The sequence below is a fragment of the Platichthys flesus genome, chromosome 6, assembly GCF_949316205.1.
Source record: "Platichthys flesus chromosome 6, fPlaFle2.1, whole genome shotgun sequence".
Lineage (NCBI taxonomy): Eukaryota > Metazoa > Chordata > Actinopteri > Pleuronectiformes > Pleuronectidae > Platichthys > Platichthys flesus.
Window position 1 is genome coordinate 11,681,343 of NC_084950.1, and position 25,356 is coordinate 11,706,698.

The following is a 25,356-nucleotide window of genomic DNA, read 5'->3' on the forward strand; positions in this document are numbered from 1 at the left end:
GTGGAACAAAACAAAAGTTATGTATAGTTCAGTTTGTCTCCTTTTTTGTGTGTTGTAGAACTCTGCAAAATGGTGAATGCACTTACCTCTTCATAAAACATTTGCAAAACAGATTTTTTTTGGGGGGAGTGTTTTGAATAATGTATAATTTACATCAATGTTTGCGAGCTTGCTTTGTTTTGCATCACTGCCTGTGCAGGGATTGCATGTGGCAGGCTCTCTTGTTCAAAGGGACATAACAATGAGCACATGCACAATACGCAGGTGCAGCAGGGGAACACATAACTTTTTATTTTACTGGACATTACACACACTGTTTCTTATAGGTCACACAACCCATCACTTTCCTCGAACTGTCCATTTCTTCAGCACTCGATTCAGCCACTGTCTGAAATGCTTTGGTTTTTAGCTCCTGTCTCTTTAAGAGCCCCCTCAAAAACACCACTCTGTTGAGATTGGTCAACTGCCTCCAACGTGTGTAGGAAATGTGGGGGGGCAATGAAAACAAATATTTAATAAATGCATCAGATTTCAAAGACAATATTTAAAAAGACAGCTCAAAGAAAATTTTAATTAAAGAATAAAAAGGGTTAGGGTCAGGGTTGTTTGATGTATTTAAACTGGAATTGTAATTTTCTCTAACCAAACTTCATCATCTTGAGCTTCAGGATCACCTGATGTTTGCCTGTTTGTCTGTTCCACTCTCTGGCTGCCACACACGTCACCCAACTTATCTCTCCATAAGTCGCTCACCTCCTCCCGTCACGGCTCTTACCTTCGTACGCCTACATTTTAAGAGTCCTTGTTCCCTCAGGTGTGGATGATGGAGCAGACATCCCCAGAGAGATGGTGGCAGGAATTTATGAGAGGATTCAGCAGCGGGAGCTCCGTTCAAATGAGGACCACGTCACGTATGTGAGCCGTGTGGAGCAGTCCATCCTGGGCCTGAAAACTGTGAGTAATTGTAATATCCCCTTTATTTCTCATCTCAGGGAGCTGTCTGTGCCCATTTGTTCAGACTCCTTTGGTGTCCTGCATTATTTCACTGCAGTCTGTCCTCCGTCATCTCCTTGTCTTTACCCTCGCCTCCACAGATCCTGGCCGTGCCTCACAGACGTCTGGTGTGCTGCTGCCGCCTCTTTGAGGTGCCCGATGCCAACAAGCCTCACAAGCAAAAACTGTCACAGCTTCAGAGAGAGGTCTTCCTCTTCAACGACCTGCTGCTGGTAACCTCACACCACTGAGATCATCTGACTCACCACCAGGCTCCACGTATACACAAAATATAATGAACGCAACAGCTAGACATAATCAGATTCATTAAATGTTGCTTTTCCTGTGTTGACTGCAGATCCTCAAACTGTGTCCCAAGAAAAAAAGCTCGGCCTCGTACACCTTCTGCAAAGCAATGGGTCTCCTGGGAATGCAGTTTCACCTCTTCAGCAATGAGTGTAAGAGGCTGTTCTACTCTGCGGCACTTTTCTTCTCTACAGTTGAGGGGAGTGCTGGAAAAATGTTGTCTGAGCCAGTAACAGCAGAGTTGTCAGGATGCAGGCTTTGAGTTTATTTCCAGGAAGTCACCATTACAAAGAAAGTTGACCCACTGGTGTCGATTTACCCACAGTATCTCACAGAATGGGCCTCAAATAAAGTATTAATATAAAGAATGATATTGAATAGAGCTTTTGTGAACAATGAAACACTATTTGCCTTGTGGTCACAGAATCAAATCTGACGTGTCGGGCCAAACTATATGAAACAATCCCTTGTAAACAAACAATTTCAATACAGTAAGAAAACACAAATGTCTCTGTTAACAGTTTTTGAGGCCATATTCATAATAAAAAGTCCTTATTATGTAGGTTTAGAGAGACTGGATCAAAAAAGTATGACTTTTAACGGACAGCTTGTGATTAAATTGCTCACAACTGAACTGTAATTTATAGAAGTACAAATTACAATTTAAAAAGGTTGGGCAGTTAGCGGAGGAATCTATAAATTCCAAACAAAAGCCGACACTGATGGGAGTGTCATTAGTTTTGCAGACGTTCGATCGTAAACACAATTGTTGGACCACTTCAAACTTTGACGTGTTGACGGCTCGAAATGAAAAATCCAGGATTGTTTCTATTCATGTTGTTCAGAATTTAGAGGCAACTTCTGATTTTGATTCTATTATGAACTTTCTTTAACTTCTACAGACCTTCAAGAAGCTGCTGTTGTCAACAGAAATACATGTGGTCATTAATGCCATAGTATTCTTAGCAGGAACCTTTGTGAAGTAGAAAAAGCTGCAAAGTGTTTCCAAAGATGTTTTACAAAAGAGCCTGAATCCTTTCTTTAGAATCAAAGTAACGTTGATATCACTTTGTCTTTGTGGGGGTTTCTCTCTCATCAGACTACGCCCACGGCATCACCATGCTGAGCCCGTTCACCTCGGAGAAGAAGCAGCTGGTGAGCTTCTGCTCCCCGAGTGGAGAGGAGCTCAGGAAGTTTGCGGAGGAGCTCCGAGAGGCCATCACAGAGGTCAACGAGATGGAGCAGATACACATCCAGTGTAAGGACAGACGAACGCACACCTCAGCTCAGGAAAATGCAAAACGAATTCGTACTGAAATGTATACAGCTGTTTACAATCTGTCTTTCTGCTGTTGTAGGGGAGTTGGAGAGGCACCAGGGCATCCAGCCACACGGCATACACACCAACGGTGGGCAAGTGGATGCACACACAGGACACGGCTCTCCCTCAGGTGCTGGTTTTGCTTGCGCAGCACGAAATGCATAACACGGCATACATTTCCCATAACAATGCATATGTTACTCTGGGGAATGTCCAAAAATAGGATGACTTTGTGGAGGAGAGGCGCATGAAAACATTGAAAAAGAAAATAGAAAAGAGAGTTATGTTCAGCAGAACTGTTAAGAGGCTCCAGACCCGCGGACTCTAGATTCCTATTTCAGGGAGATGATGGTATTGATCGTCTCAGGGAGGAAGTGATTGAGCATATACCCTGAAACTTTCAAAGTATTATTTTAACAGAAAAAGCAATTTTTCAGCTGATATGACACAAAATACCTTTGTAGGGTTACTGGCATCAATAACTGACTGCCTCACTTTGTTATTTAAAAGAGGAAATCTTTGACTCAAACATGTATTAATAGTGTTCAGCTAACTAACAAAAGTATTGATTCAACCCACGATCCAGACTTCCTGGTGTAACACTCCCTTATCACTCGTTTGGCATAAAAATATAATAATGAGTGAATTGTTGATATCTGAAGGTCATGTTGTGTATATTCTTTAATCTAAGAGTTTTTAGATTCCACTCTAATGTCTGTGCTGTAAATATAAAGCTACCACTGGTTTTATACAGAGGCTCATGTGATGGATATTTATTTCTGTTCTATATAATTTCCGAGCTTTAGAGGGACTGGACCTTTGGACAGAACAGGGATAACTGTTTTCTGCCTTTGCTCAGCTAAGTTAGGCGGCTGCTGGTGGTAGTTTCAAACTGTAGTCCCAGTGAAAACATGAAATCTTCTCCTCTAATGCTTGAAACAGGGAGCTGCAAAGCAAATATCCGCATTTTCCCGAATTAGTCCTTTAAACAATTGTCAGTCCCCAGTTTGAAAACCTGCCTGTGACATTTTTGACTCTCTGTATGTGAAGCTGAAATCTCCCTTTTGACTTGCAAACTGAGGCGTGTCGTTCTCCCACAGGCCAACAGGATATGTACGATAAAACCGGCAACAACAACACAGTAGAGGTGAGTGCCAAAGCTACTCATGTCTCCCTCAGGTGAGTATCTGGCTCCCCTGCTTTGTGGTTGTGCTCTATGTAGGCGAGCGTGTGTGCGGTCGGACAGGGACTGAGCCTCATCCCAAAAAGAAAGTCCGCTTAATGCTTTTGCTTTAAAAAGGAGCTCCGCCTGAGGCCCATCCCCTCTTCCATGGCCAGGGATACTGAGGCTGCTGAGAGGAGTCTGCTGCTCTAGTGACGCTATAGGCACAGTCTCTCTCTCTGTGGCTCATGAGTGGATCAGCAGCCACGCTACTCACTGCACAACAGCCCTTCTTTCATCAGATGCTGTTTGCCGGCCTTATTCTGTTTAAGCCTTTGCAAGCCACCATAAGCCAGGCTGGCTCCTAGAATACCATCTACAAAGCTAGATAAGCTTGATAGCGTTAACAGACTGCCGAGTGTGCGTGGGTGGCTATGTGTTGTTGCAAAATCAGCCCTTCCTTTAACTAACCACAGAGATAGAAGCTGTTTTGCCCCCCCTCTATAGTCCCTCTCCGTTATATTCATTTGCCCGTCTCTCCCCTGCCTCTCGCTCGGTCCCTTAGCGTTGTCAATCCTTGTGTTAGGGAGACACCAAGCCCTCGGTGTCAGCTCTCCTCTCCCAACACTCCCTCTATCTCGTAGCATCTTATTCTCCCACTAATTAACCATATTCACACACCCAGACAAAACAATCCCAAAATGTTCCCATCATGATCTTGTCTTACCCTTTGTCTCTGTCTGGGCTGGTGTGTGTGTGTGTGTATTTGTGTGTAAATGTGTGACAATGTTATTTAGAGAAAGTGTAAATCATGTAAGAAAAGTCTTTATCTTGATGATGTTTTCCTACACTTGACATCTATTGCACTTCTGTCTGTCCTGGGAGAGGGATCCCTCACATGTGGCTCTCTCTGAGGTTTCTACATAGTTTTACCCTGTTACCTGGTAATTTTTCTCTACTCTTGTTGAGGGTTAATGATAGAGGGTGTCACACCATGTTAAATCCATATGAGACAAATTGTGATTTGTGAATATGGGGTTTACAAATAAAATTTGATTGATTGACTGATGATTGAGAATACAAACGAGTGTGTGTATTTTTGCATGCGCTCGTTCTGCATACTACCTGCCTGCATGCCTGCATGCCTATGTGCGTATCACACCAGAGGGCTGCGTAGAGGCTGCGTTCAGGCTGGTAACTCCTCATGCGTTCTCTGACTGTTTCTAAACTAGGTGTCAATTCACAACAGGCTGCAGACCTATCAACTGAGCCAGCCCAGCATTGAGTCCGCACCCCTGGCCCTTGCCGCTCCGCCCGCCCTACTCAGCTCCGTCCAGGCCGGGGAGCTTCGCCCCGAAACGCTCATCCAGTGCCAGCAGATTGTGAAGGTGATCGTCGTGGACCAGAGCGGGCGAGGGCGGATGGAGGCCTTCCTGAGTCAAGGCCCGGCCACTCATCAGCTCATCCAATCAGCCCTGTCCACGCCCGTGCACGTCAGAGAGGGGGACGGCCCTCAGCCCCCACTGCCGCCTCCGCCTCCACCTTACAATCACCCCCACCAGTTCTGTCCCCCTGACTCGCCAATGCCCCTTCACCACACCATGCCTCTCGTCCGCAGGCGCAACTCCAGTGGCTCCCGCAGCATTGTCTGAGTCGTGGATTACTCTCCGAAACTGTTGAACTGTTTCCTTCGTCCAGATAAACTCTCACTCGGGATGGGAAGATAAACGCAACAAAAAAAAAGGGATTATACTGTGTGAGTCACATTAAGGGACGAAGGAAAAAAACAAGAATCTAATCACTGTCTTGACTGAGCAGCATTGTGGCTTTTAACGCCATTTCTCTCCAAACATGTCACCTGGTAGCTGATGGTGTTGTATGACTACATCTCACTCTCCTTAAAAGATCATGTGACTTTGCATTTTTTTAAATGTCACCTCTCCTACAAATGTGTCAGTGAGCTGTGACTGTGATGCCGGACGGGCGACGTCAGAAAGCAAAACTCTGGCGGCCACGAAGGGACATGGATCGGCTTTAAATGTTAACCGACATACTGTCTGCATTGTCTTGTTTTCTTCCAAAATATCGAATTTCACACCTCTTTGTAGGGTGCAGTCAACAATCCAAGATAACACAATCACAGTGTCGGCACAGCTTCTCCACGCTGTAATGCTTTTATTCCCTCATATCTGCATAATGTGAAGAAAACGGAGCATCCACCTTTTTGTTTCCTTCATGTTGTGTGGAACAGAGAATCAGTGAGTGTAAGGACACAGATGGAAAAAGGATCCGACGTCTCTACTCGATGACTCTAGCGAGGACGTTGTTACTCACTAAACCCAAAACCACATCCTGATGACAATCATACTGTTTGTGCTTTTTCATTGTGTTTTTCTGAACTCATGTGATGTCTTCACAGTGGTGTGTGTGTGATGACCCTGATTCTGTGCGTTTGGCTCTCACAGAGCTCAGGAACAAACGTGCTGCACTGGAACGTGTAATATCTGCACCTCGGAGTCGCACTGAGGGATTGTGTGTTCACTCTGCTCATTTGTGGGAGCAGAATTCATCCAAAACAAGACTTAAACAGGCAGAAGCCTTTCTCCTCGTGTACATTTACTCCTAATGAGTGTGAATATTAATGTTACCTTTGGATTTAGGCAATATCTACACCCAGAAAAATCCTAGCTTTAGCTTGAAAATGAACAAAAAAGGCTCCACACAGGGTAAACTAAGGTCACCTATAATAAAAAATCACTCACACATATCTTATTTTTCTTGCACACTGAAAATGTTATATAAGCAGAGATGCATTCCTTCGCTGAATGTTTAATCAGGGGGAAAACTGAAGATGTCCATGGAATAACTATTTCAAGTGTTGTCTGTCATGTTGTCGAGCTTGAGCCATGTTGTCGAGCTTGAGCCAGTTTGTACAGCAGAGTACGAACCATCATCCAACTGAGACGCACCACACACCTCTTGTACCTTTTTGCACCACAGAATATATTGGATATATTGTAAATAGATAATATAGATTTATTCTGAAAAAAAATGATTGGTTTGCCCAGTGTGTGTATCTACGTATGTATTTGTACAGAGAAGATCTAGTTTAAAAGAGAAAAAAAGAACATTATTATTATTATAGTTAAAATGATTATTATTCACATTTATTACCAGGAGGGTGTCCTACATCCTACTGCTACTAGAGATGGGAAACAGGCAGCTTTTATAGAACACACCACAGTTACCATGGTGACACACACTGATATTATTACAGATCTACATTTTTCATTAAATTACCATGTCATATTATTACAGGATTATTAAGAGATGGCTGTGTCACCTGTTTAAGGTGTCTAAAGGGCTATGCTGTATTGGTGAATACGTACAGTATTCAAACCACCGGACACACACACATATGCACAGTGTTAGTATGCTGTACAAGTACACACATGCTCACTCAGCCACACACACATACACTGACATACATGCACATTGCTGCAAAAGCAACAACAAACCCAGCTTCGATTCACTTTAGAAAAAACTGCTTGACTTTGCAAGTCAGCGTCCCCACTTTGTTTACTGTAAACTCTGACTGACTTCTTCTTATTAGCATGATGTCTTTATTTTGGTTTGCTTTTTTCATTTACAGTGCGAGGGAAGAGTTTGATTATTCGTTTGTGTCATTATTGTCAGGGCATGATGGGTTGATTAATGTCATTTTATTCACTCGCTCTGCTTCCGCCCCTTCCCTTCTGCCCGACCCCCACTTATCCCCAGCCCTCGGCTTCTCTGTGGTTGCCATGGAGACATGCCAATCTGCATCCTTATCGTGGAGCACTGTCATTAATCTTGCACCCTCACAATATTCAAAAAAAAAAAGAGAAGAAGAATTCAATGGAGATTTCTTAAAGATCAACACATTTACTAAAGGATTATTTCAAATTTTTTCTGTTTGAAGAGAATGAAAGAATAAAGTAGTTTTTACTCTCTGTCTCAGACTGACTCGTCTGTTGATCGTGTCCACGGCGTCTGTAGCTCTGCCGCCTCTCTAATGAATGCATCTGCACCAGGTGTGCAAGGAGGACGGTGGAATGAAGGAGCTTATTGGAAATCATTGGACATCGGTGCTCCTGTGTTTTCCCTGCACACACCGGGCAGGTCTGAACTCGTTCATTAGAGAATTAGGTCAGTACTGAATCTGAAAGCGAGTGTTGAATGTCTAATCGTTTGTTGCAGTGAGTCTGCAGATCAGATCAGTGTGTGTATTTCTTTTTCGACTCAATTCTTACTCTGTATTCCAAAGACCTGGAAATACAGACCTGTGGTTGTATGCCTCTGCCAACCAGTGCAGTTTCTGTCTACATACATTCTTTTAAATTCCCTTTATTTCAGATATCATGTTAAAGAGGCCAAAAACATGTCTTGGAAGCCTCGGAGTACCACCAAAATCGAATCAGTTATTAGACAAGTCTGAGTTGGAATTTGTGCCAGTTCTTAAGATAACGCAATCAAAAGGCTAAAATGGGTTTTATGAGGTCACACCGACCTTGACCGTTGGACTCCAAAATCGACTCAGTTCATCCGTGAGTCCAACTGAACGTGTGGACCAAATTTAAAGAAATTCCCTCATGGTGCCCTTGAGATGTTTTGTTCACAGTAGTGGCACGGACAGCGAGAATCCAAATACCTAATGCCTCAGGCCGCTGGCTGTTGCCAACATGGAAGAATAAGAAAACTGGCAAGATGGTAACAATTAGAATATCATACTCAACAAAGGCTACATGAGAAAAGAAGTATCAAGGCCAGAAAAAAAAAACTTTCTTTATTTCTACAAATCACACTTGAGAAAGAATGAACAAAAACCTCGACACAGACAGAATTACAAAGAGATTGGAAAAAAAAACACCATTTTGGCTCGAATAAATTATCTTACAAAAAACAGAGATGATATCAACATAATACAGTAATTACAATACACAGTGAAATCAATTTGTGCAAAGTACCTGTAGGCTTGCAGACGGGATAGAGCACTCTGTCTCTGCCGCTTCTCCTTTATCATTGTTTCACCGTCTCTCTTTTGTCTCGCTCACTCTCTTTGAAAACAAGTCGTCAAGTGGTGGAGTGAAGGGAGGCCTGAGCTGAGAAATGGGTTGAAGTGGAGCATCAAAGCCTGGAGACAACCGACGGGGCCATTCAGTTCAGACTGTGTCGTTCACGTCCTGTTCCTCCCTCCCTCCTCTTCCTTTACGTGGTGCGGGCCGCCCTGTCCAGGGTCCGTGCACAGGTCCCTTGTCACTCGGGTGCAGGTGTCCCTCGGTTTGTCTTTACATGGTGGTCTCCTCCCATTCCAGCTCAACGTCACCTGAAGACCAGAACAAATGTGTGGCGTGAACACTGTGCGGCGGGGAGTGGATTTCGTAAGAATTTAAGACTTTGAGTCTTGCGTTTACCTTCCATTGCTTCCAGAGAGTCCATCTTCTCCAGAGCAGAGTAGCTGACAAACCAGATGGATTGGCTGTTGCCTTTGTTGTTGAGAAGTTCCAGCGTACTCTGGTGCAGGAAGATGTACTGGGCCTGAAAGCAAATGACAAATATTGTACTTTTAAATTCCACATTAAGCAAATGTCCATATCAATTCCTTTGGTGTAGTATTAAATCTTATAATATTCCTTTTCAGGGTCTCCTGATGGCCGAGGCAGATTCTGACCTTATATTTACAAAAAAAATGAATCTCTAGTGACAGTTTTAACATGTGAATATGAAAAATGCTGTAGGCGAGGGACAAGAGCCTGTGGGTGAAAGCCTTCAGGTTTCTGTCTCAAGTTTGACCAATGATGTTTGAGCAGGCTTTGGTTGCTCGTGGATAAACCGTCTGTGTGGAGAACACAGATAACTACTAATAGAGATTAGCCAAAATGTCATCTGGTCCTAAAACACCCACGTTAAAGTTTCTCTGTTTTTGTTTTGGTCGCGAGGAAACATTCAACATAGGAGATAAAAGAAAAACCAGTCGGGATATAAACTGTGTACAGCCAATAGAAGACTTGGCCTGGATATCTGTTGTCTACACCAGAAGCACCAAAATACTGTCCGTTGCCACCAGGCTTGTCGAACATCAGACATTAGCTGATGGACTGAAGGATTGTTAAAAACCTGGTTCGACTTCGGCTTTTTTTTATCAGCTCTCTTGTGCCTCCTGGCTGATATAAATTGCTTTGAATAACAACAGCAATACACTTTTTTACAATTTAGTAGAGCACATGAATTTGCGATTGTGGAGAACTTAAATAAGATCAAGGTTGTAGCAATCAAATAAAAAATATGTACATCTCAGTGTTGGACTACATTGAGACATGTAAAATATAATGTATTTTGTCATTGATGGATATTCGTGACGATGCCGCATCATTCATGTTGTTGCTCCTGATGCAAATGATCCAAAATGTTTTTCATCCTTCCTCTGGGGTTTATGTGTCTTGGCACATTGAACACGCTCAGCAGACTCCTTCTCTTCCTGTGAAATTAACAACTTGAAAATAATGTACTGTTACGACCTGTGCCTAATGTACTATAGACGGCTAAAGCTGAGTTGAGGCGAGAGCATTGGCTTGTATAACTTGCTAATATTTATTCCTTCCTACCAGTTCAGGCTGTAACCCTGGGAAATGGAAATGAAAGATTTTTTAAGGTCTACAGTATACGTCAAGCAACAGGAGCCATCAGAGTAAAAGACAGATTTTATTAAACTCAGAATTCAACTCATCTATCAAGTGAACAGACCTGTAATGCAAATTATAATTGTGACCCCTTGCTTTTGATTAGAAACTGGAAGTAAGACGTATTTTGGAGAGATGTGACATTTAGAATAACTTCTAAGTTCTAGGCTAAACAAGAAGTTCACATAAAATGCTTAAATCGTGAGGTAATTTAAAGCTGTCTGCATTTGCACTGTGCACTGATGTCAGTACAAATGAATAATGAGCTATTAAAGGTAATAGCTGCCTATCTGACAAGGTGAACGCTGCTGTCTCAAACAAACCTGTCGTCACCTGCTTTTGATTTGCAGGCTCAAACTCCTCGGCCATAAACGTGGATGCAAAGAAACTCCCAGTACACCAAGTGGCAATAAAACTAGGCGAAAACAATAAAAAAAAACACTGAGAAGAAGCTCGGGCACGACGCAGAAGGTCCCTGCAGACCCTCTCCAGAGGTTCGCATACGAAACGACTGAGCGAGGTAATTTCAGGACAGGTTCCTGCTGTTTCAAGAAGGGGAATCCTGCTCGGCACACGCTTTTAATCAGCTGCCAGATCATTTGCTTTGTCGAAAGGAGAATTCTCTCAATATTTCCTCGCTGAGACTGGATCACAGCAGGACACGGAGCAGAAAGTAGGACAACTACACTCCTGCTACATCTGTTGTTCCATTTGGAGTCTCTGATGAGTCTGAGGTTTAGTGGAACAACTTGAGACAAAATACAGTTCTTTTTGTGTTTTGTTTATTCTCTCAAGTCGTGAAGTGAAAAAAGATAAATAAAATGGACGAGGCCTCACCAGATTCTGCACCATACACATCCTCTCGCTGCGCAGCTCGGCCACCAGGCCGTAGATATCCACAAAGTCGTGATCTCTGACGTGCTGGATGAGGTGGTCTAAAGCGATAAACACACCGGTCCTCCCCACACCAGCACTGAGGAGAGAGAGAGGAAAACCTTACATTATACTCTGATGCTCTACTGCACCTGACGGGCTCACTTGTTTATGACTCAACTGAGGGTTAAGCACAGTATGAAGGTAACTCCAGTGACCACAGACAGAACGAGTATAATTGGTGCCCTTTATGTTTAAGGGCAGTACTATCATTTATGCAGTGTTATTTTGTTACCACTGAGTAAATGGACTGCATTTATATAGAGCTTGACAAAGCTTTTTACACAGCAAGTACCATTCACCCATTCACTTCTATATGCCACACTTTCCTATCAGATAAAGATAAAGTAGCTTTAATGCCAATTTTCCTCACATGTTCAAGACATACAAGGAATCGATACGACGTTTCCCACTCTCCCACGATGAAACATATAAAGTGCACAGGTAAGCGATAACAGATGGTGATAAGAGTGCAAAAAGTACAAGAGACAGTTTGATGCAGAGTCCTGAGTGATTTCAGCTTCCTGTCAGACTAGAGGATATGGCTGGGGGGAGTGGGGGGAGAGAATTTAGCTTCCTGACAGCTTGGTGTATGATACATCATTCTCACTCATTCAGGGTCCCATTCACACTTCCGCTGGGAATCGAACCACAGCCACCCATGCCACGGTACCTGCAGTGAACCGCGATGGTGGTGCTTTCGTGTCTGTGGGCCCGGACAGCTCTGACAAACTTAATGAGCGTGCTGCAGGACTCTGGGACCCCGTGCTCAGGCCACGACGTGTAGTTGAAGTGGCGAACCAGAATGTAGTGTCCGTGCTGCACAGAGGAGTTAATACAGAAAAATCATGAGACAGGAAGTTAAAATTCATATGGACTTACTTCATTATCATGTTAATCAAATGGTTGACAACATGAAAATGGTTACAACTGTATTTATGTTGAAATAATATAACATTCAAAATACCTATCACAAGAACTATTACTGTGACAGAATTTGCAATCAGAAAATCCCATGATAAGCCCGAAACAATAGTGCGGTGAGAAGTTGTGTCTGTGTTGCCACAAACTGATGTGTATTTCAATGTTGTTCAAAAGCGTAAACAACACAACAGGTACAGCATGTGTTTTCTGTGTGTGTGTGTGTGTGTGTATATGTTTTTGTCACCTTTTCTACTTTCAGGGTTCTGACAGTCCAGTCAGGCAGGACTTCCTCTGACACTTTTGAAATGAGAATGTCACTAAACACTGACATTGGCTTGTTGTCCTCAGGCCAGTACTTGTGACACCGAATCTGAAATGCCACACACACACACACACACACACACACACACACACACACACACACACACACACACACACACACACACACACACACACACACACACACACACACACACACAAACACACACAACCACAAAAACATACGTCAGATCTTAGCAGCAGATCTAACCCTCCTAGTAGTAATGATTCATAAGCAGAGCCCAGCTTGTGCTCTGAATGCTGACACTAATGGTTTCATAGCAGTGTAAAATCTTCCATGACGCACTCTGCCTTTTTCGTAACACTGTGTGAGCATGGCGATGGTGCGGGTCCCCGTTTCCCAAATCATCCTCCAAAAGTCGGCCACAGTGCCCGGCAGAGGACCCTGAGTTGCGATGAACTCGTTGGGACACAGGTAGCCCTGAAAACACAGAACAATAAAAATAATTCCTCTATTTGCAACAAATGTGTATATGATTATAACCTGAGAGTGTCCCAAGCTTTTAACAGCTGGTACTCACGGAGACGAAGCTGGCGTTGATGTAGTCCGAGCCTGCAGTGCCCGGTTCTGACAGCAGCTTCACTCGGTTGTTATTGTCTACACAAGGTACAGAAAAAAGAGTTTGGTTGAAATGTGTGATCTGCAACTGTGCTAGTAGACGTGAGATCTGCTTGAATTTAATTTTGGAACAAAAAATACAAGACATGAATAAATGAGATGTGTTAATCATTAGCCTGGGAGCTAATTTTCAGCCTGACCGCTTACATGGTTTGATGTTAGGGAAGCGGTTTTTGGATTTGTTCCAGGGCAGATCAGCATCTGTGGTGGCCAGGTCCTGCAGCAGCTTTGGGAGCTCCTGCAGAGACAAAAGGTTCATATATCGGTATTCACATAAACGCACTCATGGAGGTTGAAGGTCAGGGACCCCATTTGTAAAACTGCGAGAAGTAATATTTTTGAATGAGGTGAAAGATAACAGCAAAAACATGAAAAGCATCAGAGGGATGATGCATATCCTGCATACACTTTGCATATCGGCTACAATTTATACCCTATATATAATATATCTGTAGCGCAAACGTTTTATAACGATAACATTAAGCTTTTGCTCCATTGAAGAGCTTTGTGCAGATCTATCTCTCTCTCACACAAAAACAGATTGACTCTCTGTTCATGTTAGATTGACCATCGGCTGTACTGGGAGAAATTGTAGCTTTTTTAAATACCCATAACGTCTTTACGGTCTTCTGCAGATATGTAGAATTCTGCATAAACTGTTTCGATAGTGCTCTTGTTGTGCACCGTCATTTTTTTTCTTCAAAAATACTGTTTAATGTATGAGAGCTTCAAGGTCTGTAAGTTGAGCAATCTGTTTGGGAAAAGAAAACTAAAGTTGACACTGGTTTAGTCTGCAATCCCTTTTCTTTATTCTGCTCATCTAATGAACCTTTTCTATGATGGCAGACTTTCCTTTCTCCATTTCGTTTGTTTCCAGGCAATTTCCAAATGACTGAAACTTGGTTTTATATATAACATGTATGCTTATATGTTAAAGCAACACAGGCTCAGGTTGTTCACAAACACTTACACCAAACTCTTCCTGGAACTTGGCGTTGTCATTGGCACACAGATCCTCGACATGCTGCAGGAAAGACTTTTTGTTGACGGGCCTGACAGAGGGTCGAAGAAAAATACAGAGAATGTGTGAAACAGAGAGAGATATGATACAAAAACCATTGCCACACACTGTAATAATGAGTAGCAGAGAACATGCAGATCTGTGCTGCAGCTTCTGTTTGCACATTCACATTATTTATGCAGGGTTACTTACTTGAGTGATTTCCTGTAGCTGAGAAGCCTGGATGAAAATAGACAGCGAAAAACATCAGCCCAAAATAAACAAATTATCTCAATAATCGCAGCCCACACTGAGGTATTTCTGTCTACAGCTGATGAAATGATCCTCTTTGCAGATAGTGGATGATACTGTATGTTTTACCAGTGGGGGATTAACCATCTTAATCAAATCCACTTTGACAGTAACTTTGATGATTCGCTCTAAAGGAATATGTGAACATCAGTAAACTTAAAAGAAGCATGTGGTTATTCCCCTGTGCCTGGCGTTTCATTTGCATTACTCAAGACTGGTAGCCACGCAGAGCCTCAGCTATCGTTAAAGCTCGTGCCCCATAACATAGCTTAAGCCTTCCAAGCATTTTCACGACGGCGAGAGGGTAAACAAATTAAAAATGGTTTCAAGCAGTGAAGTGTCAAGCTCAGCTCAGCTCTGCAGCTCTTGGCAGGAAAATGAGCAGGCTGTTGGCACAACTCTGACGTCACTGATTCATTGAACTGTCGGCCTCCACCAAACACACAACAAACACAGATGGATGATTTGAGACGAGCTGTGATGGGAAGCATGACGCTGACACAGACTAAGGCACGGATGAAAAGTGGAGTACAACATGCCAACAAACTATGCACAGCAAAATGAGGCACACACACACAGACACACACAAGGGTCAAAAGACCAACTTACTGGATGACATAAATCTCTTTCCGTCTAAAGAAGAAGGAAGAATACCTGGAGGGAGAAGAGTGCTCAGTGAGAGAAAAATAAAGCCAAAGCGAGTCAGTGCAGGAGTGTGCATACAAAGGGGAGTTATTTGCGCCATTCATGTGATAAGTGTCAAGGAAAGTGTGTTATTTTCATATACACTGTGCTGAGAAAAGGTGGCATTTACATAGATCACAGAGTCCAAGTCAGGAATAGATTCTGGTGACAAGAAGGAAGAGAGACACAGTCCTGATGAGTGTCCCCAGTCTGAACTACCATGACTGCTGAAGGAGCACAAAGTGTAACTGTCAGAAACCTGCAATATTAAATATGTGTGTGACACCTCACATGACTGGATGGCAAGTTATATTCAGGATCTCCGTCTTTTTTCAGGACTTTCAAGTCATTGCATATGATAAATGTGGTTGAATGCTGGATAAATAGACTGGTAAATAGATAGTATTTATTCAGATCATCATCTACATCCACCCATTCACACACTGTCGGCACAGCTGTCAGGAGCAATTTGGGCTTAAGTATCCTGCCCATGGACAGTTGCCTATAGGAGCCGGGGATCAAAATACCGGCTTCGTGGTTACTGGAGCCTATCCCGCCTGACATTGCTCCCTTCACTGGTTACCAGTAGCTGCATGCATCCGTCTCAAAACACTAGTACTCTCGTATCGTGCTGGGAATGGATCGGGTCCAGCTTACATGCAGGACACGGTCAAACCTTACACCCCAGCCTGTTCACTCTGCTCTACATCTGCCAATCGGCTTGCTTCTCCCTCACTGCGAGCTAACCACTCAACAAAATCATGATTCTTTGCTCTCCTGGCTCCTAAATGGTGGAGCAAGCTCCCCATTGACATCAGGACAACAGAAAGTCTGCTAAATAAAATGTAATGTAAAAATGTAACATTGGGTGAGAGGTGGGGTAAACCCTGGAAAGGTCACCAGTCCATCGCAGGGCCAGAGACAAACTACCATTCACACACACACACTAACACCTATGGTCACACCTGTGTCTTTGGACTGTGGGATATAAATCAAACATTTACTTTAAATACTGTTACGTATATTTATGTTAAACAAGGCAGACAAATATTTGCTAAAGGACGGTTGTGCTACTTTTACACATCACATAAAGGGCCATATATCTGCCAGGAAGAAGAGCTTTTCTCTCTATCCTTTATCTTATGGGTTTTAAGTTTGTAATTAAGTCCTCTTGAACACAGCCACACTTACCACTACCTTGACCCCTCTATTTTTGGATTCTTTTTGTATTTGTGGTCGTTGTGTGGGCGACAGCATTCTGAAGATGTCGGAGAGGGGAAGATGTTCAGAGAGCTTCATGTGCTTAATGTTGGTTTCAACGCTGATGTCTATTTATAGTGGCTAATAAAAACATAAATAGCTACATCATGGTGCTAATCACACTAAAAGCTTTTCCTTCCTGTTCTCACCTCACCTTCGCCATCTGTGATCTTGAGACACATAAACTAAATGTGTTTCCTGATGTGAAACTGCGAGAAGGAAAAGCTGCTTTCAGCCCTTACGTGTCTGTGCAGTTGTTTGTGCAAGAGAAGGATGAAAAACAAGGAGAGCTAGACGCTGAATTTGTAGCAGTGGATGGTTAGAGAGATGCAGACAGTATGACAAGCCTGGGCTGCACAGAACTGAAGGTAAACTATAAAGCCACAATGATCCCGTGTTATGTCGAAGAGCTGCTGCCTCTATTTTCTGCAGAAATTCTTCAACGAGAAGATTTAGTGCTGACATGAGAGCGCATCAAGTTGGCTGCAGGAAAGAGATAGTTTTTTTGTCTTGTTGACTTAGATCTTAAATCTTGTCTGGAGCCGCTAAATCAAGCCTGAAGTCATGTAGTGTGCTACAACCTCAGCTGCAAAAATTGTGTGTGTATGTGTGTGCTAGGAAAACTGATGCTTTTGGATTCAAACTGAACACACAGTCTCACCGGTTGAGTTTCTCTTGTTTCAGCTCCAGATCGGCCACAGCGATCAGCTGATCGAGTTTACACTTGGTCTCTATGATTTCAGCCTCTCGTGGTGAATAAGTCCCGCCCTCCTTCTTGCGCTGATGGATCCTGACATTTGATGATGAGCACGCGAAACAAAGTGTTTACTAACAGGGTATAATCAGAATCAAAATTGATAACGAAGGTGTGTTCGGCACTGTAGAATTAGTAATCACTAACAATACTTTCTTTGTGCATTAATACTAAATGGTAAGTATTCCAGTTATGAGGCTTATCCCGGTATCGACTAAATGTGAAATATGGTGTTTAAATGGAGCGTCTGGTTATTCATATCCCTTCAACCTGATAAATACAAGTATCCCATTCCGTGATGATTAACGTCACCATGGTTACAACTTCACAGACTATCTGCAATTTTAATTCCTGAAAGTTGGCTTTTGAAAATGAGGCCACTTTGGCTCACGTCTATTAGCTTCTCCACCTTTTTGCCAGGATTGAAAGAAGAGAGCTACAGCTAATATTAACCAGTTTGCTTCAAAAACCGGTTCATAACCCGGATACTAATGTGCATGTAAACACAGAGTGTATGATTGTTGGCATCTCACTTGACTGAGGCACAGATGATGATGATGAGTAACAAGGCCAAGAAGAAGGAAAGCAGAACCCCCAGAATGATCTGCTCTTCTCTGGTCAACAGCCCGTCCGCTATGGAGAGAGGGAGAGGAGACAGAATGTCACATGACATGACATGACGGCAGAGGGGACTTTACATGGTATGCCTTCATGCTCTGATATAGAGTTACATGAAAATAAATACCTGTAGTTTTGACATGGTCAGAGAAATCAGAGTCTGTGTATTGGCCATTGATGTTAGTAGCTCTGAACTTAAACCTGGAGAATATGAAATAACACTCAGCTTTACATTAGCGAATAAAATGTTTATACAGCGGCTGTGTGTTTGAGTGTGCGCGCGTGTGTGTGTGTGTATGTGTTTGCGTGTGTGTAGGGTACTCACACATAGACCGTGTTGGCTTTCAGAGGCCCGTTGCAGAGATTATCGGTGTTGTTCTCCCGCATACAGTCATCATTCTCCCCGATCACGTAGGTTCCTGCACTAGTTTGATTGTACCTCACCAGGGGCCGGCTGTCTCCAGGTACAGGGCGAGTGCGTCTGAAGTGTGCGCCCGTGCGTGACAGCCCGTCCCCCGCAAAACACTGCGGGTTGGGGAAACCCCTGTCAGTCAGGTAGGGGCCGGGACGATCCAAAAATGCATTCTTCCAGTTGGTCAGGTTCTGGACGTCCTTCACTATGACAGGATGGAAAAGGGGGGGGGGGGGGGGGGGGGTCGCAGGGGAACTGAGTCAAATTTCTGCTGACGTCCAACCCCTCAGCTATTTATTTTACATTTTGTAATATGCAAGCCAAGGACACGGAACAAGATTCCACTTGAGGCCTTAAACACAAACCAGAGTGTATTTGAATAAAAGTGTTTCTGAAGAGTCATACCCCCTGACTCGGCCACAACGACCTGAATTTTTGTGATTGGTCCATTGTTGTCACTATAGAAACAGGCAGGCAAGCGGATGGTGATACTCCTGTGGGTTACTATGGCAACCCCTCCGTGTCCCAGCACTGCCTGGGGTCTTTGGGTTGGCTTGGCCGGGGCTGGAATGCACGCACGTGTGATCACAGAGGAGCACACACACACACACACACACGCAAACACACAGACACACACGTATGCAGTGTGAATACAGTATTTGTATGAAGAGATGTTTCTATTCCTTTGATTTTACATATAAAACATGACAAACAGGCCACTGCTCCGAATAGTCCCATTAAAACTACACCTCTATATCATCATAACAGTCCAGACTATATTGCTGAGTTTCATTCTACTATAGGAGAGCAACTGAAAACTGTCATTTGGAGCAATAACACTGTGAAGTGGTAATTCCCTGCCTAGCATCTTGTGCTGCACTGCTGCAGCATGAGTGGGGACAAACGAAGAGAGCTGCACCTTTGATCCCTGTGGTTATCTGGACATGTGGGCTCGGCGGACTCCTGCCGGCCCCGTTCCTGGCTGAAATCTACGAGGAGACAAACAGAAAGAGAGAAAACGACAGTCACAGCAATGTTAAATAGAATGAAACAACAATTTGGACAAGAGGAGTCTTGAAGGGGCTTTGGAGAAAAGGAAGCGTTTACAACCTCCGGGTGTGTGACCAATGAGAGGAGTCTGGACGTGCATGTGTGCAACATGTGTGTCCTTCTCGCCTGTATAGTGTAGTTGTGTCCTCCCTTCAGGCCCTCGATGACAGCCGCCAGCGTGTTGTTGTCTTCTCTCTGAAAGATATTGAGACTGATGTTCTTGACCAGCCGCTCCTTTTCGTACACGTACACAAAGTAGGCGGTGATGTTTCCATTGGGCTCTGCAGGGGGCGTGAAGGTCAACTTCACACGGTTCACTTCCTCCGGGATGACGGATACAATCACGTTCTTGGGAGGGTCTTTGGGTTCTGTCGTAGAAATGATACCAGAGGAGAATATTAATATGTGAGAATGTCACCTGCTACTGTCCTTATTTGTTGTTGTGCAGTAATATGTTGGATCGTTGGGTTCTCACTTGCGTGCATTGCACTGTGTCCAATGTTGACTCTCATTTTGGATTGTCTAATCTGTGCATGTATTGTGTTAAATTTTAATGTGTTGTGTCTACTTTCTGTTATGGCTCGGCCACAGACATCAACGAAATGGACTGAATTGTGTGGAGGTAATTGACAGAACAAGAGCGCAGCAACAGACTGTGATTACTGGCAAGGAAAACAGATGGACGCACAAGGGAGAGCAGCAGACGGACGAAGCCACTTCACTGAATCCGACGAGGTGTTCCGAGGAACCATAGCCAACCAGAAGTTAAATCCACCCAGGTGAGCTACACATGGGCTGGACAGCTGGGGTGAACTCACCAGACGATGTGTAGGTAAAGCTCGGTAAAGTGTGATTGAAAAGTAGGCCAGTGTAGGACAGGTGGCTCTTATAATATCTCCCACAGTGGCAGCATGTGGGTGGGTATCAGCAGTGGAAAGGAAGTTGGCAGTTACGGTTGAACTTGGAGAGAGGCTCGCTGATGGATGGAGAGGTTGGCAAGAGAAGGCGGCAACTGACTAACAGGGGACACTGTTTCAAAAACAAGAACATTTTTCAGTTTCCTCTATCATATTACAGACCTGGAAGGCCCCCGGCCAACGAGAACCCAAATCATTTCTTTAATAACTAGAATTACTACACTGCGGTGGTATACCTCTGCCAGCAGTGCAATTTAATATACTGTGACCTTTACCTTTGACCACGGAAATGTAATCACTTCATCTTTGAAAAGTTGAAGAATTCCTCAAGTCTGTGTTTTTTTAATACATTCAAGATTCAGCCAAAACACAATTCTAAGGCTAACGTGACCTTAGTCCAAGTGGGCACCTCTGTGTTTTGTCGTTTTGATTCTGAGAAGGGTTACACAAAAGCTGCCATACCAATTTTCACCAAACTTGGTCGAGTGATGGGGTCTGGCCCTCAGAAGAACCTATAACATTATGCTGTGGATAGGGATTAAGGAGCGGATGCAGGAATTTACCCTCCTCCAACGTTTGAAATCCAGTGGGTCCAACAGCTTTCCCATCGCTGGCAGCCAGTGCCAGTGGACCAGTGAAGGCAGTGACGGTCACAGAGTAGCGAGTGAAAGCGGTCAAGTTCGTCACAACAACAGTCGTCACCTCTCCTGGAGCCCGGACTGTCGACATGTTCCAACCAGGACCTTCCACCTGATGTAACAGCACAAGATTTCACGCTTATTATATGATAAAAACTCTGACCATCATCACACTACTTGTGATGATGGTCAGAGTTTTTTGAGTGCGTCTGTACGGTGAGGTGACCTGAACGAGATAAGATGTCGGCCCAGAGAGAACAGCTGGAGCGCTCCACGCAATGCGAAGGCTGTTGGAAGATGGGGTGACCCTCAGATCACGGGGAGGGACATCAGGGTCTGAGAAAAACACAAAGACTTATTGTACTCTACTTAATGACATGGTTTAAAATTATAAGAGTTTAACATACACCGAAAAAATGTAAACAGAAAAAAAATTCAAGAATTACCCCACTGTGGTTGTATGCCTCCACCAAGCAGTGAAGTTTCAGTCCACATATATTTCCATTAATATGAGGTCATCGTGACCTTTGACCACTGAAATATAATCTACTCATTCATGAGTCCAAGTTACAAATTGCCAGAAATTCCCAAAAGACAGATTTTAAATATCATGTTCAAAAGGCCAGGAGCATGTTTTGTTAGGCCCCCATGACCTTGACCTTTGACCACCGAAATATAATCAATTCCTCCGTGAGTCTCAGTGAACATTTGTGCCAAATTTGAAATAATTATCTCATTGTGTTCTTTAAAACAAACACATTCACAAGGCTAAAAAGATGGTCAGTGATCTTGACCTTTGACCATTCAAATCAAATCAGTTTTGAGTCCAAATGCACGTTTATACAAAACTTGAAGATATTCCCTCAAGGTGTTCTTGAGATAACATGTTCACAAACCTAGGACACTTCAAAAGAATACCTCTGGCCACTGGCTACTGTCGGCATGAAGGCATGAACACAGTGATCTTCGATGCAAATTTTCCCCACAAAGGAAGAGAACTCCTCCATAATAAACAAAGTCAGTGTGAGAGCTATGCTACTCCACTGTGCTGTTCTCGTGGAGGAGCTGCCAGAGGCCCAGCTTTTGAGTGACTGCCAACTCTGCGCTGGCAACACAGAGAGGTCATTCAATCACTGTGATGTTCTTACTTCCAGCGAGGGTGCGTGCATAACTCCAGCGTGTGTACTCTCCGACTCCCGCGTTGGTCACAGCGGCCACTTTGAAGCGGTAGTATCTGTATTTATTGAGGGACTGCAGTGTGATGCTGTTGGGGTTCTCCTCGCTGCCATTTACTGACACCAGGACATGAGAGTCCACACAGTCTGAGGTCAGCTCGACCTCTGAGGGCGGCTGTGCCGTGGGTACGATGTTTGGTTCACAAACAGTTGAAAGCAGCTGAGCAATGATGTGGTACTCTATCAGCAGGCCAGGTATGGAGAGCGGCGGAGCCCAGTGAAGTGTCACATTGGTGGGTGTAACCTCAGAGATGGTGAGGGAGCGAGGGGCAGCTGGGACTGTTGGAAAAAACAGGGAGGAATTAATCAAGCATTCATTCCGTATTATATCAGCCATTCACTGAATTCAAAATGAGATGCTTTGATCAGATCGTCATCTCTCCTCCATGTAAAAATAATGAAGGCACTTCAGATTGACTACCTGATTCAGAAAGAGTGGAGGCGGTACAGTTTACTGCGTCTCCGGGTCCTGCGGAGTTGACTGCTGCCACGGTGAGTGTGTACGTCTGATCTGGGGACAGCCCGCTCACTGTGTACTCTGGTGAGTGAGCCTGGTGTGTGTACGACTGAAAATCGACCTCCACTGAAATCTCATAAAAAACGATCTGTCCATTAGGGTTGACTGGAACTTCCCAGGACAGCAAAATTGAATCCCAGCTCCCTCCCGAGCAAGAGAGGTTCCCCACAGCATCAGATACTAGAGAGGGACAGAGAGACACAGAGGTGGAGAAAAAAAAAGATCAATCAATATCATTATGAAATATCATTTCACATTATGAATTATATCACTAGTACTGCTGAAGAAGGCAGATCCTGATTATATTTTGTCAAAATCGTATCTTTAATTCCAATCACGAATCTTTGAGTAGTATCTTACATAAGCACTTTGCCCCTGGTGTGTACTTTACCTGACTCGTTAGTGGTGAAGGTCACTGGGCTGCTGAACTGATTCCCATGGCCCACTCTGGTGAAGCTGTACACACTGATCTCATAGGAGCTGTGAGGCCTGAAGCCAGAAAGATACTCTGTGGTCGACGGACCGGAGGAATTCTGCATTTGTACACACACGGTAAAAAAACGACACACAGGAGATTAGATCATCCAACCCTTATTGCTGAGGTGGATAAAGTATTATTTTATCAGCAAACATGTGTGCATGTGTAACTATAACGTTACCGCTCAGTGGGATCTGGAGTGTGAAATTAAAGCTATAGCATCGGTTGGATGGTGTCTCTCTGGGTTGTGTGTGTGTGGTGTGTGCGTGTGAGTTTGTGTGTTTATATAACTGTGGAGTGGCTTAAGGTGTGTGAAATTCATATTAGCGATACCTGGTGTGTGACGGTGTGTGTGATGAGGTCTCGGGTCCTGAAGCCGTACTGGATCACCACACCATTGGGCTCCAAAGGAGGCTCCCAGCTCAGCCACACAGAGACGTCCGTGTGGTTGTATATAGTCAGGTTACGGGGAGGGGACATGGGGCCTGAAGCACAAAGTAGGACTCAAAAAGAAAGAAGATGCAAAGTACACCCATAAACCTCCACAGATACCAATTCTCAACCTGCGTCCAGACTCACCTCCTTCATCAGTGTGCAGCTGCAGCAGCAGATGAGGCCCCGAGCCTTTACGTGTCAACGCTGTGATGCTGAGGTTGTACGCCGTGTATGGAAGTAGGTTGTCGAGGATGAACGAGGTGTTGGAGGTTTGTGTTGTGTTGGAGCCCGCTGGGCCGACCAGACTGAGGGTATACTCAGATATCTCCCCGTTGGCCTCCAGGGGGCGCTGCCAGACCACGGCGATGGCGGATGACGACAGGTTCCTGGTGGAGACCAGTATCGGGGCGGAACTGGGGACTGACGAGAAACAAACATCACAGTCACAATAAATATACAACCCTTAATCCGCAAGTGAATGTGTAGATGGACTCACTGTCGTCATCCGTCCTCAGGTACATGGTGCTGGTGTGGTTGTAGGAGGGGCCAGCACCTGTTGCTGGGGTAACAGTGAGCACATAAGGGAAATACTTCCTGAGTCTGGTGAAGAGGAAGACATTATCAGTGGTGGTGTGCTTGATGGTCTTGTTGACAGCTGGAGCGCCCTGGTTGGGAACATCTGGGGGCATGCCGGCTTCCTGTAAGGTGAGCAGGTAGTAAGGACGGCCGTTGGGCTCCATGGGCGGGTCCCAGCTGACGATGATGGCCGTGGAGCTGAAGATCTGAGCCGTCAGGTTTCGAACGGAATCGCTCGGCACTGAAGAAAGGAGACGGGTAGAGTGGCATTAGTATGTTTGTACCTGTCAGTGGTGAAACTGGCTGAAAAGTTAAGTCTGTCAATGTGAGTTAACAAAACGCTGTGAGCTGATAAATTAGGGCATCAATCAACCATACACACTCTGACAGAGGAAAGAAAACAAACAGATCATCATCATCATCATCATCATCATCATCATCATCGGCGGCATTGTCAAGATCAAGAAAAAACAATCAACAGCACATCAAGGTGAACAGTAGCAACACTGAACACAGCAAAGCAAAACAGCTGAGGGAAAAGACACAGAAACATCAGTCAATGACATCAGCAGCTCATCCAAAGGAGAGGCACTTAGTAGGAAAACTCACGCCATGAAAAACCTTGGGATTGAAAAGGTTTGAGCAGAAAATACTCATCGTGTTCATCGTCTCTGGAAACAGGAAGGAGGAAGGAAAAGTCGGTGGAGATGAAGGGGAGATATAACTTGGGAGCTGTGTGAGATGAATGAGTGGGGGCAAGGGGCCAGGTGTGTGTGTGTGTGTGTGGGGGGGGGGGGGGGGGGGTTGAGCACACGCAGGGGAGTGAGCATCCCTCCCCCGCTGGGCTAGGCAGGGCGGGGAGAGAGACAAGGCTGCCCTGGAGGTCCGGTGCTTGGCTGAGAGCGGAGCAGCTGGAGCACAGGCAGAGATACAGAGTCAGTACGAGCAGCGATTTAATCAGAGACAGAGAATCCAACAAATCACAGCATCGAAAAATATGTGACTGGATGTGACAAAGTCTGAGGCAGCTGTCTGCACCATTTTTCCCAAAATCACATAAAGACAAAGACCTTTCCGATGAGGAAATCAAAGTACGACTAGAGGTTATGTATCTCGGCATGTGCTCATTTGAGTTTCCGTGGCAACTTGTGCAA

The 25,356-nt window shown here is 44.3% G+C and overlaps 2 protein-coding genes across 3 annotated transcripts in view; one reads left to right on the forward strand and one right to left on the reverse strand.

The window, feature by feature from the left end:
* iqsec3b (IQ motif and Sec7 domain ArfGEF 3b) overlaps positions 1-7,764 on the forward strand; it is a 30,889-nt gene extending 23,125 nt beyond the window's left edge. Inside the window, exons 9-15 of one of the 2 annotated variants that reach the window (XM_062390021.1) lie at positions 815-954; positions 1,095-1,226; positions 1,352-1,451; positions 2,399-2,557; positions 2,658-2,750; positions 3,721-3,767; positions 5,015-7,764. In XM_062390021.1, the coding sequence (XP_062246005.1) occupies positions 815-954; positions 1,095-1,226; positions 1,352-1,451; positions 2,399-2,557; positions 2,658-2,750; positions 3,721-3,767; positions 5,015-5,434 (1,091 nt within the window). In that variant the 3' untranslated portion in view covers positions 5,435-7,764. The remainder of the gene's footprint in view (positions 1-814; positions 955-1,094; positions 1,227-1,351; positions 1,452-2,398; positions 2,558-2,657; positions 2,751-3,720; positions 3,768-5,014) is intronic. The other variant, XM_062390022.1, reaches the window with a different exon arrangement.
* Positions 7,765-8,591: 827 nt separating this feature from the next.
* ptprq (protein tyrosine phosphatase receptor type Q) overlaps positions 8,592-25,356 on the reverse strand; it is a 39,134-nt gene continuing 22,369 nt past the window's right edge. Inside the window, exons 39-64 of the mRNA XM_062390026.1 lie at positions 24,123-24,443; positions 23,771-24,046; positions 23,525-23,676; positions 23,105-23,246; positions 22,618-22,893; positions 22,110-22,475; positions 21,188-21,297; positions 20,887-21,073; positions 19,533-19,774; positions 19,276-19,345; positions 18,762-18,920; positions 18,270-18,561; positions 18,072-18,145; positions 17,860-17,959; positions 17,234-17,362; positions 15,238-15,282; positions 14,530-14,556; positions 14,287-14,368; positions 13,464-13,554; positions 13,219-13,295; positions 12,984-13,118; positions 12,603-12,728; positions 12,108-12,253; positions 11,339-11,474; positions 9,236-9,359; positions 8,592-9,147 (exon numbers count right to left, since the gene is read on the reverse strand). Coding sequence (XP_062246010.1) covers positions 9,110-9,147; positions 9,236-9,359; positions 11,339-11,474; positions 12,108-12,253; positions 12,603-12,728; positions 12,984-13,118; positions 13,219-13,295; positions 13,464-13,554; positions 14,287-14,368; positions 14,530-14,556; positions 15,238-15,282; positions 17,234-17,362; positions 17,860-17,959; positions 18,072-18,145; positions 18,270-18,561; positions 18,762-18,920; positions 19,276-19,345; positions 19,533-19,774; positions 20,887-21,073; positions 21,188-21,297; positions 22,110-22,475; positions 22,618-22,893; positions 23,105-23,246; positions 23,525-23,676; positions 23,771-24,046; positions 24,123-24,443 — 3,923 coding nt within the window. The 3' untranslated portion in view covers positions 8,592-9,109. The remainder of the gene's footprint in view (positions 9,148-9,235; positions 9,360-11,338; positions 11,475-12,107; positions 12,254-12,602; positions 12,729-12,983; positions 13,119-13,218; positions 13,296-13,463; positions 13,555-14,286; positions 14,369-14,529; positions 14,557-15,237; positions 15,283-17,233; positions 17,363-17,859; positions 17,960-18,071; positions 18,146-18,269; positions 18,562-18,761; positions 18,921-19,275; positions 19,346-19,532; positions 19,775-20,886; positions 21,074-21,187; positions 21,298-22,109; positions 22,476-22,617; positions 22,894-23,104; positions 23,247-23,524; positions 23,677-23,770; positions 24,047-24,122; positions 24,444-25,356) is intronic.